Source organism: Myotis lucifugus, unplaced genomic scaffold (assembly GCF_000147115.1).
Source record: "Myotis lucifugus unplaced genomic scaffold, Myoluc2.0 scaffold_555, whole genome shotgun sequence".
Lineage (NCBI taxonomy): Eukaryota > Metazoa > Chordata > Mammalia > Chiroptera > Vespertilionidae > Myotis > Myotis lucifugus.
Genome location: NW_005871603.1, coordinates 293,340 through 308,794, shown reverse-complemented (window position 1 = coordinate 308,794; position 15,455 = coordinate 293,340). Strand labels below are relative to the sequence as shown.

The 15,455-nt window shown below is 52.4% G+C and overlaps 1 protein-coding gene across 2 annotated transcripts; it reads right to left on the bottom strand.

Moving 5' to 3' along the window:
• Positions 1-254: 254 nt before the first annotated feature.
• On the bottom strand, positions 255-6,032 carry DNAJC5 (DnaJ heat shock protein family (Hsp40) member C5). Of its 2 annotated transcripts, XR_002826603.1 has the most exons (5): positions 5,915-6,032; positions 5,091-5,304; positions 4,432-4,603; positions 4,280-4,348; positions 255-3,994 (listed from the first exon to the last, which is right to left on the bottom strand). XR_002826603.1 is itself a non-coding variant. In XM_023745526.1 (4 exons), exons 1-4 carry the CDS (start codon positions 6,019-6,021, stop codon positions 3,891-3,893), a joined length of 597 nt encoding a protein of 198 aa, XP_023601294.1. In that variant the 5' UTR covers positions 6,022-6,032; the 3' UTR covers positions 255-3,890. The 2 variants fall into 2 exon arrangements, 1 of the variants encoding a protein (XP_023601294.1); XM_023745526.1 differs by lacking the exon at positions 4,280-4,348.
• Positions 6,033-15,455: the final 9,423 nt, after the last annotated feature.

Here is a 15,455-nt window from a genome sequence, read left to right as displayed (position 1 = left end):
TGCCGGCACACGCCCTCCGAGGGCTGCAGAGCCCATCCCAGCTGCCCTGGGCCCAGGGCTCTCAGAGCTCCCATTTCTTTTTCACTCCAGTCTCAGCATTTAGAAAGCGGAGGGGAAGGACATCCGAGTCACACGTGAAGCAGGCAGGTGGGCGTGGCTTCCCCGCCCCCAGGGGACTGAGGAGGGGCCCCCAAGGTCGGCTGACCCTCAGGCCAAGACCCCCCAACAGGGACAACTAAATAAGACATGCCTGGTCTGCAGTGAAAACATTTATTTTACAACAGTTATCTTTATTCTAGGTCAACATTCAGACATACAAGATGGAGGTCACTGTGGGGAAACATCCTAGCCCTCCCGCCTGGCCCTGGGTGTGCCCGTGGGGACAGGGCCTGAGGCGCCCCAGCTCCACCAGGCTCCACTCACAGGACAAAGCCAGTGCGGACAATGCTTCCCACGCATTGCACTTCAGTTTTAAAAAACAACGTCAACATATTTCAGTGCAAACTGCCTCCCCTCACTTAGCGTGAAACATGAGTCCATTTTCCAGGGAAACAAAATCGAAGGTGTGCCTAGGACCAGGCCGCCCCTCCTGGAGCGGGGGCAGCACGGCCCTGCTCCTCCCCGAGACCCCCGGCCCAATTTGTGGTCCCAACAGAGACTGTTTAGAATGCAGTTGGTCACTGATTGTATCTGATGCTTAGAAAATTGGTTTTAAATGTTCCGAAGTGGAATGGGTTTCTACCACCTCCCAGATGTCACACAGGGACATTCACCTGTGGTTCAGGTGATCATGATGGGCACTCTACCCCGGGTAAGCTGACACTGCAGTGGGCTCAGGCACCACGCCCAGCCATCCGCCAAACTCTAGGTACACGGCGGCATCAGCGCTGTTTCCTGAGCAGCCAGCAGAAGAGCTCTCAGGACCCCCTCCTGCCCAGACTCGTCAAGAAACAGGCTGTGTTGGAGCCAACTTTTATTGTACTTGCTGCGTTGCCACTGGACAGCAGCAGCCAGTCCTGCTGAGCGATATATACATATACACATATGTACACACATGGAGATGCACCACTGCCCACACCTGCAGCACAGACTAACCGTGCCTGTCAGGACTGTAAAGATGCAGCTTTGGCCAATTCCACAGGCGGAAGGTTCACAACCAAACTAACAAGCAAGCAGGTCAGCCCTGTGTCATGGGCTCACAGCTGAGAACGTGAGGAAGGAATGAGGTCAGCCCCCTGCCTCACGCCCATCCCCACCGCCCCTGGGAGATGCACCAAGATGACAGCCAAAAAGGACAGATAGGCCCCCCCCCGCCCCCCGAGCCCGGTGGCTGGCAGCACTGTGTGGGCTCCTCAGGCACAGACCGCCCCCGCTAGAACATCGAGGATGGTCCTGGCAGGAGCCTGGCGGCGAAGCCCAGGCTGATAGCGTGAACACACTGCCTGCTCTAACCACAGCCACTCTGACCTCTTCCTCTGCCAGGGCCCAGTGGTGCGGCTGCACTGACGGATGGGACAGTGGGGGAGGCTCACACACCGCGTGGTAATGTCTAAAGCAGTTTGAAACGAGAACAGAGCCAAAAGGAAGACAAGGCGAGACACATCACTGAGCAGAGCAGAAGCCTACACACCAGCAGCTGCCATCAGACACGCTTCCTGCAGGGCGCCCACTGCACTGGCTGCCCGTCAGGCCAGCCCTGCCTTGGCAAGTCGGTTGGGCTTCCTCTGACACAGACCCCAACACCCCCGGGCCACACACACTACCTGCCGTCTGACACCAGCACTGGCCACACCTGGCCCAGCTCTGGAAGGCACAGGGTTGCCCCCCACTTAGCATTCGAACCAGTGCCTCTCCAGGCGCAAGAACTCTGCTCACCAAAAACAGACCAGGCAGAAGAGGGAAACGCACCGGGACCTTCGTCTTGAAAGCGACCACAGGAACACTCGGAAGGGGCCTGCCCTCAGGGCCGCCCACGGTCCTCAGCACCATCACCGCGATCTCATTTTACAGATTCTGAGAGGCCTGCCGTCCTTCCCCGAAGAGCAACACAACGCTGCCACCGGCAGACACCTGGCGGGGACTCAATGACACACAGGAAGGGCCTGGCTGGGTGGAGGTTTAAACCGGGCTCTTGGTCATTCTGGGGAAAGCAACTCATTTCCTAAATCACTTCCAGAAGCATCCCAAGGTGGCCAGGAGCTCAGGCTGAATCCTGGGCTTCGGAACCGGGGTCGGCACAGGAGATGGCCTGTTCTCGCCTCCTCCCTCGTTCCCCGGTGGGTCAAACAATGAGTTTCTTATCCTTTTAGGAGAGGCCTGGTTTTAGCAAATTAGTTCTAACTCAACATCACAGTGCAGGGATATCCTCTCATTGAACATCTTCATGATCACTACAATGAACAAAAAAAACCACAATGGGACCAAGCAGCTGCCCAGGTCCTAGGCTGGCCTGCAGGAGGGCCAGCCGGGAGGGGCCCTAGGACTGAGGGTTCTGCAAGTGGCCAGGCCCCCACACACAGCTCTAGCTAGCACAGCCTGGTGGGCAGCAAGGGCCACAGGGGAGAACAGTGGCTTCAGGAACATGTCTGGTTCGTCCGAGCCAGAGAAACATGTCGCCCAGCCTTCCCGAGTTTGTCCTTCCCTCTCCTGGGACACACGGGAGCAGCGAGAACATTCATTCTGCAGACACCAAGCCCACGTGGGGCCCTTGAGCCTCCAGAAGCTGAGTGTAGGGCCAGCAGGGAATCTGCTATTTGGTACATCGTAACTCACATCTCCTCAGTCCCCCGAAGCAGGGGCGCCACCCACCAGGCCTGGGACAGAAGGAAGGACAGACTTCCAGCAGTTCACCAAAGGCTCTGCCCGCAACAGCAGTGAGATCCTGGTCTGGCTGCTGGCTAACAAGCCAAGGGCGCCAGGCTCCCCGGGCCCACGGCTCCCACGCCGAGTGTGCCTTTGATCCAGCAGGTCCTTCCCCAGGACCCTGATGCCTCTGCCTCTGGCTGAGGAGCAGCTGAAGGAAGAGGGTGGGCAGGGGCTCGGGAAGCAGAGAGGAGGCTGGGCAGCCAGGCGCCACCTGCAGCCTGGACTCAGCCTGACTGACTGTCTGGGCCGCAGCTGCCACTGTGGTGCTTCGACATCCAAGATGGTTACAAAGAGGCCTGGTTTTAGCAAATTAGTTCTAACTCAACCTGGAGGAATGTGGAGGCTGACACATAGAAGGGAGAGGGGAGACGCCGGTTGTGGCCATCGACCCAGCTCGTGGCACAGGGGACTCGGGCTAGACCCAGGCCGGGAGGAGGGCTCACATCAGGAGCTCCCAGTCCCCACAGCACACTCACCCTCGGAAAAGCCCCGCCACAAGGCCATGCACACGAGGTGAGCAGCAGCTGCACTGACTGTCCTTGCCACCAACACCCGGGGACGTCACAGTGCGGAGAGGCCCTGCCTGCGGCCCCTCCCGGACCAGACCCACAGCTCTGCAGGCAGCACCTGCCGGTGCAGGAGCACAGAGCGGGCGGCCCCTCCCACCTGCTGGGGACACACCGCGTGGCAGCTCACGGCAGCGACCTGACAGCCCCGACGGTGCCACCAGTGCTCAATGTGGTCTCGCCGCAGCACGTCCACAACACAGACAGACATGGAACAGACCCCACACATGCTATTAGAAAGGAAAAACAGAAGACGGCGACCGTAGCTAAACTGCTTTAAATACTGCATGCTACGCACTTCACGTGTTGGGGTTGGCGGGCGGGTGGGTGGGCACAGAGGCGGGAGGGCCCTTCCCAGGCCAGAGCGGCTCCCTCCCCACCTCTGTGACTACAGTTCATGATTCTCAGGTCGAAGTGGCCGGGTGCTGATTGATCCGCACATCACAGCTTCTCCTGAACTTAATTGAACCCGTCGGTGTGGTAGCTGGGGTGGGACTCGGCTGTGAGCTGAGTGGTCTCTGTGGCGGACGCTGGCTGTATGACAATCGGTGTGTCTGTGGCCTCTGAAAAGCAATCACACACATGTTCATCGCATGAGGACGGTGGCCTCCCGAGTGCACCATGTGCCCCGTCAACACGTCCTCCTGTGACAATGCTCCGTCGCTCTGCTGGGGCACAGGTGGCAGGACAAGCACTCGGAGGGAGAGGCTGTTCACGGACCTCCCCCCCGACGTGACCACCTCGTCGCCTCAGGCCGCCGCTGGCCCGAGGCCCGCCCCACCTACTTGGTCCCCAGGCACTACAGCTAGCGCAGCTGGCGGGCAGGGACAGCCCCTCGTCTGCTTTACCTCCGAGTCCACGTTCAACCTCAACGGGCCCAGCTGCCACACACATCCTGGCCCCATGTCAGTGCCCTCCTGTTTGACAAGACAGGTGGACACGGGTGAGGGCCCGTTCTGGCGCCACCCCACGCACGCAGGCGGGCCCTGGCGGCACTCACCCCGCTCGTCCGACTGCAGCTGCGCCTCCAGGTCCTCGGGGGACACGTAGAACTCGGTCTCCTCGCCCTCGGGCGCCTTGGGCTTGCACTTCCCGCAGCAGCAGTTGAAGCAGCAGCACAGGCAGCAGCAGCAGTAGCAGCAGGTGAGGAGCCCGCAGAAGACAAACAGGGCCTGGGGAGGAGGTGGGCGCTGGCTGAGGTGGCTCCACACCGGGGACTCCCCAACGGGGCACCCCCACACACCCGCTGCTGCCCTATGAGAGCGACAGACAGACAGGCGGGCGCTCCTATTCTCCTCCACATCGAGGAGTGTAAGAAAGGACCAACATGGGAATCAGGAGAGACAGAGCATCCAGGTGCCTAAAGAGAAACTATTTACAGAGGGGGCTGCGAGCAGCCCTGGCAGCAGCGATGTGGGCTGCCTACAGCTCAGCGCCCTGGCGTCAGCACCCTGTGTCCTCACACGTGACAGGGCTTTGAGCGAGTAAAGGAGAGTGTTGAGAAACGTTCAGTTTGAAAGGCACACAACTGCCCACACTCACACGGGATGAGCGGGGTACAGCCACCCACCCATCACCACTGTCAGGAGTGTGGAGCACACGATCACGCAGGAACCAGGGAGTCCGACACCCGCCGCTCCGTCAGCTCCACGCCCTCACCTTTGCCCACCAACTGGACAGCACGAAGTAGGTGTTGACGTTCTCCTCCCCAAACTGCTCGGCCACGTAGAGCCCCAGCGAGCCGTACTTGTCGTAGATGTTCCTCTTCGTGGCGTCCGTGAGGATGGTGTGTGCGTTGTTGATCTCCTTGAACTTGTCCGCAGCCTCTGGGTTGTCAGGGTTCTTGTCCGGGTGATATTTCAGGGCCAGTTTCCTGCAAACCAAAACCATTGCTTGGTCTCACGTTTCATGTTCACCCACTGGATGGAGGTGCCAGTGGAAGGAACCTTGGCCATGACCATCTCACTGTCCTCCTCTCCACAGAAGGCGGAAGGTGTGGGTCAAAAGAAATCTCTGCCATCATTTCCAACTTTCCACAGCGCAAAGGCAACCCTTACCCTGACCTCTAGTGTCCGAGCAGCTAACTGCACACTTCCTGCACAAAGCAAAAGGCAGGGGGTCTGATAAGGCACTTTGCTGTGTGTTTAGTCATCACAGCTTCACCAATGACACCGCACCTAAGGGTCCATTCAGGTTCAGCCTGGAGGTTACAACAGGCAAGCAGGCTGTCACCACCGCGTGGCACCAAGTCCCTCATCCAATGGCCAACAGCCCCGCTCAGCACATCAGAGCTGCTTGCTGCAGGACTGCCTACTCCAGGGTAGACAGTCTGGAAACATTAATGTACCCATTTTAAGGTACAAGGGATACACTGTACATACAAAGATGTTAAATACTAAGTCAGCCAAGAAAAAAATTAAAAAATATATATATATGGTAGTTCTTGGTCGGTGCCAATCACACCCAGGAGGCATGGCTCTTACCGGTAGGACTTTTTAATGTCGTCTGAGGTTGCGTTCTTGTCCAGCCCCAGAACATGGTACAGCGATTCCCCAGAGGTAGAGAGTGAGCGCTGTCGCTGGTCGGCCATGGTAGGTTAGTCTACAAGAAAAATTCAAAGAAAACTCAAAAAGTATAAAGCGTACAGACACGGCACTCAACCACAGCATAGCAGTTTTCAATTGTATGTGCAGAGGGCTGTAATACCACTACCCTAAGTTAACTTTCAAAATTAAGTGGATTTATTGTAACACCTAGAGCAGAGAGTATGTATAGCTAAAAGAAAAGTGAAGAGATTGTCAAAATAAAAATGCAAGACCCACTCACTATGCTGTCCACAGAGACAAACCACAAAGGCAGGTCCTCTGAATACCTGGGACAGAAAGAACGGGAGAAGCAGGGAGCCCACAGCTACAAAACCTTAATGCTTATACCCTTTCTCCGAAATGACAGACAACAGAAAATAAACCACCCCAGGTACTGAGGCCTGAAGAACACTATCTTAGTTCTAATTCCAGTTTGGTGACCTCCTGGTTCATGGGTCGACACTCAACCACAGAGCCATGCCAGCTGGGACAGAACATTCACTTTTTAAAAATCACAACATGGAGAACCAAGATGGCGGCATAAGGTACAAACCTGTGCGTGCTGCCTCCCACAACAACACTGAAATTACAACTATAAGACAAAACAGCTATCATCCAGAACCACGGGAAAGCTGGCCGAGTGGAAGTTCTACAACTAGAAGGAAAGAAAGAAGCGCATTGAGACTGAGTGGGAGGTGCAGAGGCGCCAAGAACAGAGGTACGGGGGCGCGCGAGATGGGCTGCACCTGGGTGCGCGGTTTTTTTCCATCGGAAGGGGAGACAAGCTCTCGAACGCACTGAGCTCGTTTAAGGCGAGATTCTGGGGTCCCAGACCCCTACGGGGAGAAACGGGACTGTCTTGCAGTGGGTCGGAAAGCAAGGGTGGCTTTCTCGCAGAGCTGATCGCAGGGATCATTGTTGCCGTGGGGGCGCGGGATTCAGGGACGCAGAGACGTGGAGTTGGAGTCGCGGAGATGCTGACGACAACCATTGCTGTTTGCTCCGCCCTGGTGATTCTCTGAGACCCCGCCCCACTCAATTTATATCCCTGCCCAAGCTGTGCCAGTGGCGCAGGGAACCACCTGTGTTTTTGCAGCCCAACCCAACAAACTGCAGTGAATCACAGAGCTCCAAAACTTCCAAACTCCAAACAAAGAGGAGAAATCTGTTGATATTGCTGTAGCCCCTGCTGGTGGTTGACTTGGAGATCCAGGAGCCAGGGTACCCCTGGTCAGATACCAATTTCAACTCCTCACATCCATAAGGGACACACTCAAGAAGCAGACTCAGTGAACACCACAGCCCCACTGAAGCAAGTCCTACCGCATAAGGGTGTCTCCAGCACAGAAGTTCTTCTTATAGACACAGTGGCTCCTCGCAGTCAGCCAAAAATGCGAAGACAAAGAAACATGTCACAAATGAAAGAAATGGAGGAAAGCAAACTAATGGAGGACATAGAGTTCAGAACCACAGTTATAAGGCTACTCAAGAATCTTCTACGAACCTCTGAGGAACTTAGTGAGACCTTCAAGGACCTTAATGAGAATACCAAAGAAACGGAAAAGGACCAGTCAGAAATTAAACATACACTGACTGAAATAAAGAATAATATACAGAGATCCAACAGCAGACGAGAGGATACCAAGAATCAAGTCAAAGATTTGAAATATGAAGAAGCAAAAAACATCCATCCGGAAAAGCAAAACGAAAAAAGAATCCAAAAATATGAAGATAGTGTAAGGAGCCTCTGGGACAACGTCAAACGTACCAACATCCGAATTATAGGGGTGCCAGAAAGAGAGAGAGCAAGATACTGAAAGCATATTAGAAGAAATCATGACAGAAAACTTCCCCTACCTGATGAAAGAAATAGACTTACAAGTCCAGGAAGCGCAGAGAACCCCAAACAAGAGGAATCCAAAGAGGACCACACCAAGACACATCATAATTAAAATGCCAAGAGCAAACGACAAAGAGAGAATCTTAAAAGCAGCAAGAGAAAAAAAGTCAGTTACCTACAAGGGAGTACCCATACGACTGTCAGCTAATTTCTCAACAGAAACCATGCAGACCAGAAGGGAGTGGCAAGAAATATTCAAAGTGATGAATAGCAAGAACCTACAACCAAGATTACTCTACCCAGCAAAGCTATCACGTAGAATTGAAGGTCAGATAGAGCTTTACAGTCAAGAAAAAGCTTAAGGAGTTCATCACCACCAAACCAGTATTATATGAAATGCTGAAAGGTATTCTTTAAGAAGAGGAGGAAGAAGAAAAAGGTAAAGATACAAATTATGAACAACAAAGTGACAACAAATAAATACCTATCGACAAGTGAACCTAAAAATTAAGTCAGAATAAACTGGTGAATATAATGGAAGCAGGGGCATAGAAAGGGAGTGGACTGACAATTCTTGGGGATAAGGGGGTGTGGGAAGAAATTGGACAAAAATCTTACACCTATGGATGAGGACAATGGCAGGGGGTAAGGGCATGGGGTGGGATGGGAACCAGGTGGAGGGGAGATATGGGGGGAAAAAAGAGGAACATCTGTAATAATCTGAACAATAAAGATTTATTAATTAAAAAAAAAAATCACAACATGCCCCAAGTTCAATTATCCACAAAAAGATGTGAGACCTTATCGGTCACTGAGAAACGACGCTATTGCACGTGCACTAGAAGAGCATGTGTCAGTGAGGATGAGGGTGTGAAGCACTGGAGCTCCCGCGGGCTGCGCCCCCCTTCAGGACAGTCTGCAGTGCTTCACCCACACTCATCACAGGCCCAGCAACTCCACTGCGGGCGTGGCTCTCACCTATCCCTGCACAGACTTACACACAAAGGTTCACAACAGCCAAACTCTGGAAACACCCCAAATGTCCGTCAGTAAATGAATGGATGGACAAAAAGGGGTCTAGGGTAACCCATTCTGGGCCCCCTTCCTGCTGCCTTGCAGCAGAAAGTCTACATACCCGCCCCCAATTTTGCATTCCCCCAATACATTTTGTTTTCTTCCCACCAAAGAAAAGAGGGGTCTAAACCAGCAGAGCGATACGTCCTGAGTGGGACCTGAGAGACTGAGAGTGCTGCACAGGGAGCTGCTGCACATGCAGAGCCATCCCGAGGGCAGACGGACAGAGCATTACCGAGGTCTCAGGACCCAGCATGCCACTCCCTGGTAATTTACCCAAAAGAAGAGAAAACTCATTCACACAAAAGCCTGTGCACAAAACATTCACAGTGGAATCAGTCCGATTCCTTCAACTGAATGCATTTCCTCAGTAAACACAAAACTGCGGATGCACAGACGATGAGTGTGAGCCTCACACAGGCTAGTTTGGATGGGGGAGGTGTGGAAGGGCAGCAGCAGGGCCCCATGGTGTTGGTTTGTTCAGTATCTTGACCAGCGGTTCTCAACCTGTGGGTCGTGCCCCCTTTGGGCGTCGAACGACCCTTTCACAGGGGTCGCCTAAGACCATCGGAAAACACATATATAATTACATATTGTTTTTGTGATTAATCACTATGCTTTAATTATGTTAAATTTGTAACAATGAAATTGGGGGTCACTACAACATGAGGAACTGTATTAAAGGGTCGCGGCGTTAGGAAGGTTGAGAACCACTGATCTTGACCCTAGAGGTGGACACGCACACCACACTGTGAGAAACTACAGCAGTAACACACACACACACACACACACACACACACACACACGTCACAGTGACAGTGGGGAAACACTGGCAGTCAGAACCCTGGTTGTGATATTAAACTAGTTTTGCAAAATGTTACCACTCTGGGAAACTACATGTGTGTGAATCTACAATTATCTCAATTAAAATGACAATTAACAGTGAATTACCAGACCAGTTCCAGGTGACCTGGTTGGTTTAGACCAGTGGTTCTCAACCTGTGGGTCGCGCCCCCTTTAGGGGTCGAACGACCCTTTCACAGGGGTCACCTAAGACCATCGGAAAACACATATATAATTACATATTGTTTTTGTGATTAATCATTATGCTTTAATTATGTTCAATTTGTAACAATGAAAATATATCCTGCATATCAGATATTTACATTATGATTCGTAACAGTAGCAACATTACAGTTATGAAGTAGCAACGAAAATAATTTTATGGTTGGGGGTCACCACAACATGAGGAACTGTATTAAAGGGTCGTGGCATTAGGAAGGTTGAGAACCACTGGTTTAGACCATGGGAATCAGCCTGAAGTAGAGACAGACAGCATATTGTTATCAGCAGCAAAGGTGGGATCTAAATCACCAGCCACAGGGAAAGGCACCATCCACTGCCTTTGCAGGCAATGCCTGAGTGAAGCTTCAGCTGCCCCCCAAAAGGAGGCTTCAAATATCTCTGAAAAAACCTGCCCAGCAGGAATAAGAAAGACACAGAATACAGCCAACTGAACCAGACAAGAGCTGAGAGGAAACCACTGGTGTGCAAACAGAGGCCCCTTTAGCGCCAAGGCCACATTAGACACCTGGCAAAACAGGCCTCCACACCAAGAAGCTCCAAACAGCAAAGAGAAAAGACTTTCAGCTGCAGGCCTATGCCAACCAGTGTAAGGTCAGAGGCACGGAATGCAGCGTCTGGGGACAGGGCTGCTCCGCACCCCACAGGACACCACTCTGCGGAGGAAGGAAGCCAAGGAGGACGCGTGATGGGGTGGAGGGACTGAGGCTGGCAGGAGAGGCCAGGCAGGTGACAGGGAATTCACAACAGACAGCAGAAGGGCACAGGGTGGCCACTGGGGTGTGCTGGCGCCTCAACCCCCTCCAGGGCCCACGTGGATGGTCAGCCTGGTCCCTGAGAATGAAGCACAGAGAAGGAAAATTGGTATCTGAACCTAAACTGAAGGGCATGACCTTTTGCCCTAGGAACACCAGGTAAGCCACCTGACCCCTACTGAGGGCAGAAAATAAAACAAGTCTCCTTCCCCAAAAAGAGGATATTTGGAATCAGGACAAGAGGATTCCAAGCCTAGTTCTAGGCAAGTTGGTGCAGGGCTCTGGGTGCCTCTAGTCACTGCGGACAGAAACAAGGACATGCACCCACTTCACAGCTGGGCCGGCACAGAGCCAGGAGACGCTCAGTACAAAGCAGGGATTTGGGCTATGTTTACCTGGCATATTCTGGCCAACTCTCCACCACTAAGTACTGTGCCACTGTAACCCACAGAGAAACACAGCCCCGCAAGTTTAACTACTACTCCTTACGGCACTGGTCCCAGAACTGTGCTGGAGAATACAGATGTGACAAAGCATTTTTTTAAAATACATTTTTCTTTATTTCAGAGAGAAAGGGAGAGGGAGAGAGACAGAAACATCAATGATGAGAGAGAATCATCGGTCAGCTGCCTCCTGCATGCCCCACACTGGGGATCGAGCTGCAACCTGGGCATGTGCCCTGACCAGGAATCGAACCGTGACCTCCTGGTTCATAGGTTGTCGCTCAACCACTGAGCCACACCAGCCGGGCACCACAAAGTATTTTTTTTAAATATATATTTTATTGATTTTTTACAGAGAGGAAGGGAGAGGGATAGAGAGTTAGAAACATCGATGAGAGAGAAACATCGAACAGCCGCCTCCTGCACACCCCTTACTGGGGATGTGCCCGCAACCAAGGTACATGCCCTTGACTGGAATCGAACCCGGGACCCTTCAGTCCGCAGGCCGGCGCTCTATCCACTGAGCCAAACCAGTCAGGGCGACAAAGTATTTTTTATTCTCAGTTAGTGCCTGCTAAATACTTGACCTCTAGACCCCACCCATGGAAAAACATCAATAATTAATACTGCCACATCCAAACAAATGCTTTTATTTAAAATGCTGCACTGCCCGGCCAGAGTGGCTCAGTGGATGAGTGTTAGGCCCTGTGAATTGGGCCTAAGCCAGCAGTCAGACATCCCTCTTGCAGTCCAGGGCTCTCGCAGTCCAGGCCCCCCCTTGCTCCTTACCGCCGTGGTGCTTGCCAGCCGTGAGCCGGGCTTCTGGCTGAGCAGCGCTCCCCCTGTGGGAGCACACTGACCACCAGGGGGCAGCTCTTGCATTGAGCATCTGCCCCCTGGTGGTCAGTGTGTGTCATAGTGACCAGTCGTTCTGCTGTTCAATTGATTTGCATATTATGCTTTTATTATACTAGGGGCCCATGCATGAATTTGTGCACCTTGAAAGGAACTGTGGGCCGTGAGTCTGTGGTGGGCACAGGGGCAGATCTCGGCCCATCCTTCGAGCCCACGCCCAGCCCCTCCCACCGCAGTGCCAGTCTCCTCTCTGCCAGCAACCCCATTCCCGCCGCTGACAGTGCAGAGCAACTAGGGCTGGCACCAGCAGTGGGTGCGAGCAGCGGCTGCTGCCCTGATCGCCCCTCAGGAGCAGGGGGAGGTGGAGAAGCCCTGAGGGGCAATCGGGGCCGGCAGCCGTCACATGCACCCGCTGACGGCGCCAAGTAATCGGGGCTGGCGCCAGGTGCCAGCAGCGGCTCCGGCGCCATCAGCGGGTGCGAGCACTGGGCAGGACCATGGCACACAGGAGCAAAGAACTTTCAGTAACTACCAGAGGCTTGCCCCGATGATAGCGACCGGGGCCCCGCCTTGGTCTGGCGCCCCCACTCACCTGCTCTACCATCTCGCCGCGGCCAACACCGGCCATGTTCCATGCTCTGCCTCCTGCTGCCGACACCCACCATGTTTCGCACACGCTCCCTGGTGGTCAGCGCACATCATAGTGACCAACTGTTCCACCGTTGGGTCTATTTGCATATTAGGGTTTTACATATATATACAGGAGGATACATAAAAGGCTAATATGCAAAGTGTCCCTTCGGGAGTTCGATCGCTTGCTATGACGTGCGCTGATCACCAGGGGGCGTCGGGGAAGGAAGGCCCTGGCCGGCAGCTGGAAGGCCCTGATCGGTCCTGATTGCTGGGCCAGGCTTAGGGACCCTACCGGTGCACGAATTCCATGAGCCAGGCCTCTAGTATTCAAATAAGTAAAAGTAAAATGCTGCGCCAATACCTTTGGAAGGTGAGTACCTGGTAATCGGGTTGTTTCTGGGAAGGACCAGGGACCAGAAGCTAAAAGACTTTTCCTTTGCTGTACAGCATTTCTCTATCTAACCCTACACCACTGCTTGATTTTAAAAATCACGTTCATTGCCATGCTTTTCTGTATTGTTTGAATTTTTAATAAATCCATGTATCGTCTTCATAAAATGATAAAGTTGTCAGTAAGAAAATGAGCAGCACAGGACCTCCCCTCACGTGCCTCGGTGTCTCTGCCCGCTGGAGGCTGCACTGAGAAGGGTCCCTTCCAGGGCCTGTCAGTCAAAGCAGCTGTGAGGTCACCGAGTGTGCGGCGGCAGGGCATGGAGCACCCGGGTCTGTCTGCGCAGGACCCTCCTCTCTAATAAAAAAGCAACACAGCAGCGGAGTAGCGCCATCCCCCACACACTGTGCACCAAACCGTGAAGAGAACCTTCTAGGGCGAGAGAAACATTCTGTAACTTAATTTCACAAGCACAGCATACACCAAAACTCAGTGACATTAGTTAGTGTCTGTGCACTTGGAGGTATGGCCATTTTACCTGCATCAGAAAAGGGAGCAGCTTGTCCTGGCCCGGTGACTCAGTTGGTTGAGCATCATCCTGTGAAAGGTCTTGGGTTCAATTCCCTTTCAGGGCACATACTCAGGTTTTGGTTTCAATCCCCGGTTGGGGTGCGTGTGGGAGACAACTCCATGTTTCCCTCTCACATCAATGTTTCTGTCTCTCCCGCTTCCTCTCTCTAAAAGCAATAAAAGCATGCCCTCCAGTGAGGATTAAAAAAAAAGGAGCAGCTGTTGTCGTAGGGTATTTGTTCTCAAAGCCAGTTAGAGACAAGAAAATAAAAAGAAGTATACATTCTCCAGTCTCTCCACACCTTCACTGGGCAGAGCTACGTCCACTTGCTCCTGTGGCGTCTGTGATCACAAAGCTTAAAACACCGACTGGCTCTTTTAAGAAAAAGTAGCTGCTACAAACAGTATTCAAATTGGTGTTTTATATTTTGAGTCAGAAGAGGAAATAAATGCTGTCCAAACACAGAAATGGCTAAATTAAATTTCTACACTGTTTCACACACATTCCATAAGTTAGCATCTTGTTATGGAAGAGCCACTGTCAGGCAATGTGTGTGTTTAAGTTTCCTGTTCAACTGGAACAGTCTTGAACCAAAAGACAGATTTAACCCACAAATGGAGATCTTGTTTTATTCTGAGGGAAGGTGATGGCAAAAGGGAGACAACAGCGGAGGAGAAAGTAAGTTCTGTGAGGTTTTTTGTTTGTTTTACATTTTTATTTATTTATTATTTAAAAAATATTTTTACCGATTTCAGAGAGGAAGGGAGAGGGAGAGAAAGATAGAAACATCAATCATTGATTAGCTGCCTCCTGCACACCCCACACTGGGGGTTGAGCCCACAACCCGGGCATATGCCCTCGACCAGAATCAAACCCGTGACGCTTCAGTCCACAGGCCGACGCTCTATCCACTGAGCCAAACCAGCTAGGGCTATGAGTTTTGTTTATTTTTAATCATTACAATCAAGCCTTGAAAAGTTATCATCTTCTTTTCTTTAAAATCCTCACTTGAGGATACGTTTATTGATTTTTTGCTGTTATTGTTAATCCTCACCCGAGGATATTTTTCCCATTGATTTTTAGGGAGAGTAGAAGAGAGAGGAAAAGACAGAAACATTGATGTGAGAAAAACTCATTGGTTACCTCCTACACCAGCCGCTCCCCCCCCTAACCCCCACCTGCCCCCGCACCCTGCCCCACCAGGACCTGGGCAGAGAGGTGCCTGCAACCAAGGTATGTACCCTTGACTGAAATTGAACCCAGGACATTTTGGTCCGCAGGCCTACGCTCTATCCGCTGAGCCAACTGGCTAGGGTGATTTTTTTTTTTTAAAGAGAGAAACATCAATCGGTTGCCTTCCATACACACCCCAGCCAGGGATCGAACCCCAAACCTTTGTGTATACAGGAAGATGCTCCAACCAACGGAACCACACTGGCCAGGGACCACCTGTTGTTTGAAGTAGCACCTCACCATTTTGTTTTCCCTAAACCTGTTTCAATTAAATTTCAAAGGCATTTCTGAGACCCAAGTCAAGATCTGGGAGCAGCCATGCCCGCCTGAAGTACACATCACAGGTTCATTCCCAATCCTCATTCCAGGAGGGGTCAGCCCCGACTTTGGGTTGGACTTTCTTTAGTAACATTGCATCTTTAAGAACCAACAGGGGCACACCTGCGGTCTGCAGTGCAACCTGGTGCAGCTGCTACAAACAGCAGGAGGCCTGCCACAGCCAGCAGACACAGGAGCAGGCACCTGGTGAGCGCAGGGTTTCCACGCCACTGTCAGGGTCCA

What these genes read in the sequence shown, in the direction of transcription:
- DNAJC5 (XM_023745526.1), bottom strand. Translation starts at nt 6,021, where the DNA reads ATGGCCGACCAGCGACAGCGCTCACTCTCTACCTCTGGGGAATCGCTG. An exon ending in TGTCCAGTTGGTGGGCAAAG is followed by an intron (nt 4,604 to 5,090) that starts GTGAGGGCGTGG and finishes CCTCCTCCCCAG; the next exon opens with GCCCTGTTTGTCTTCTGCGG. An exon ending in GCTGCAGTCGGACGAGCGGG is followed by an intron (nt 3,995 to 4,431) that starts GTGAGTGCCGCC and finishes ATTGCTTTTCAG; the next exon opens with AGGCCACAGACACACCGATT.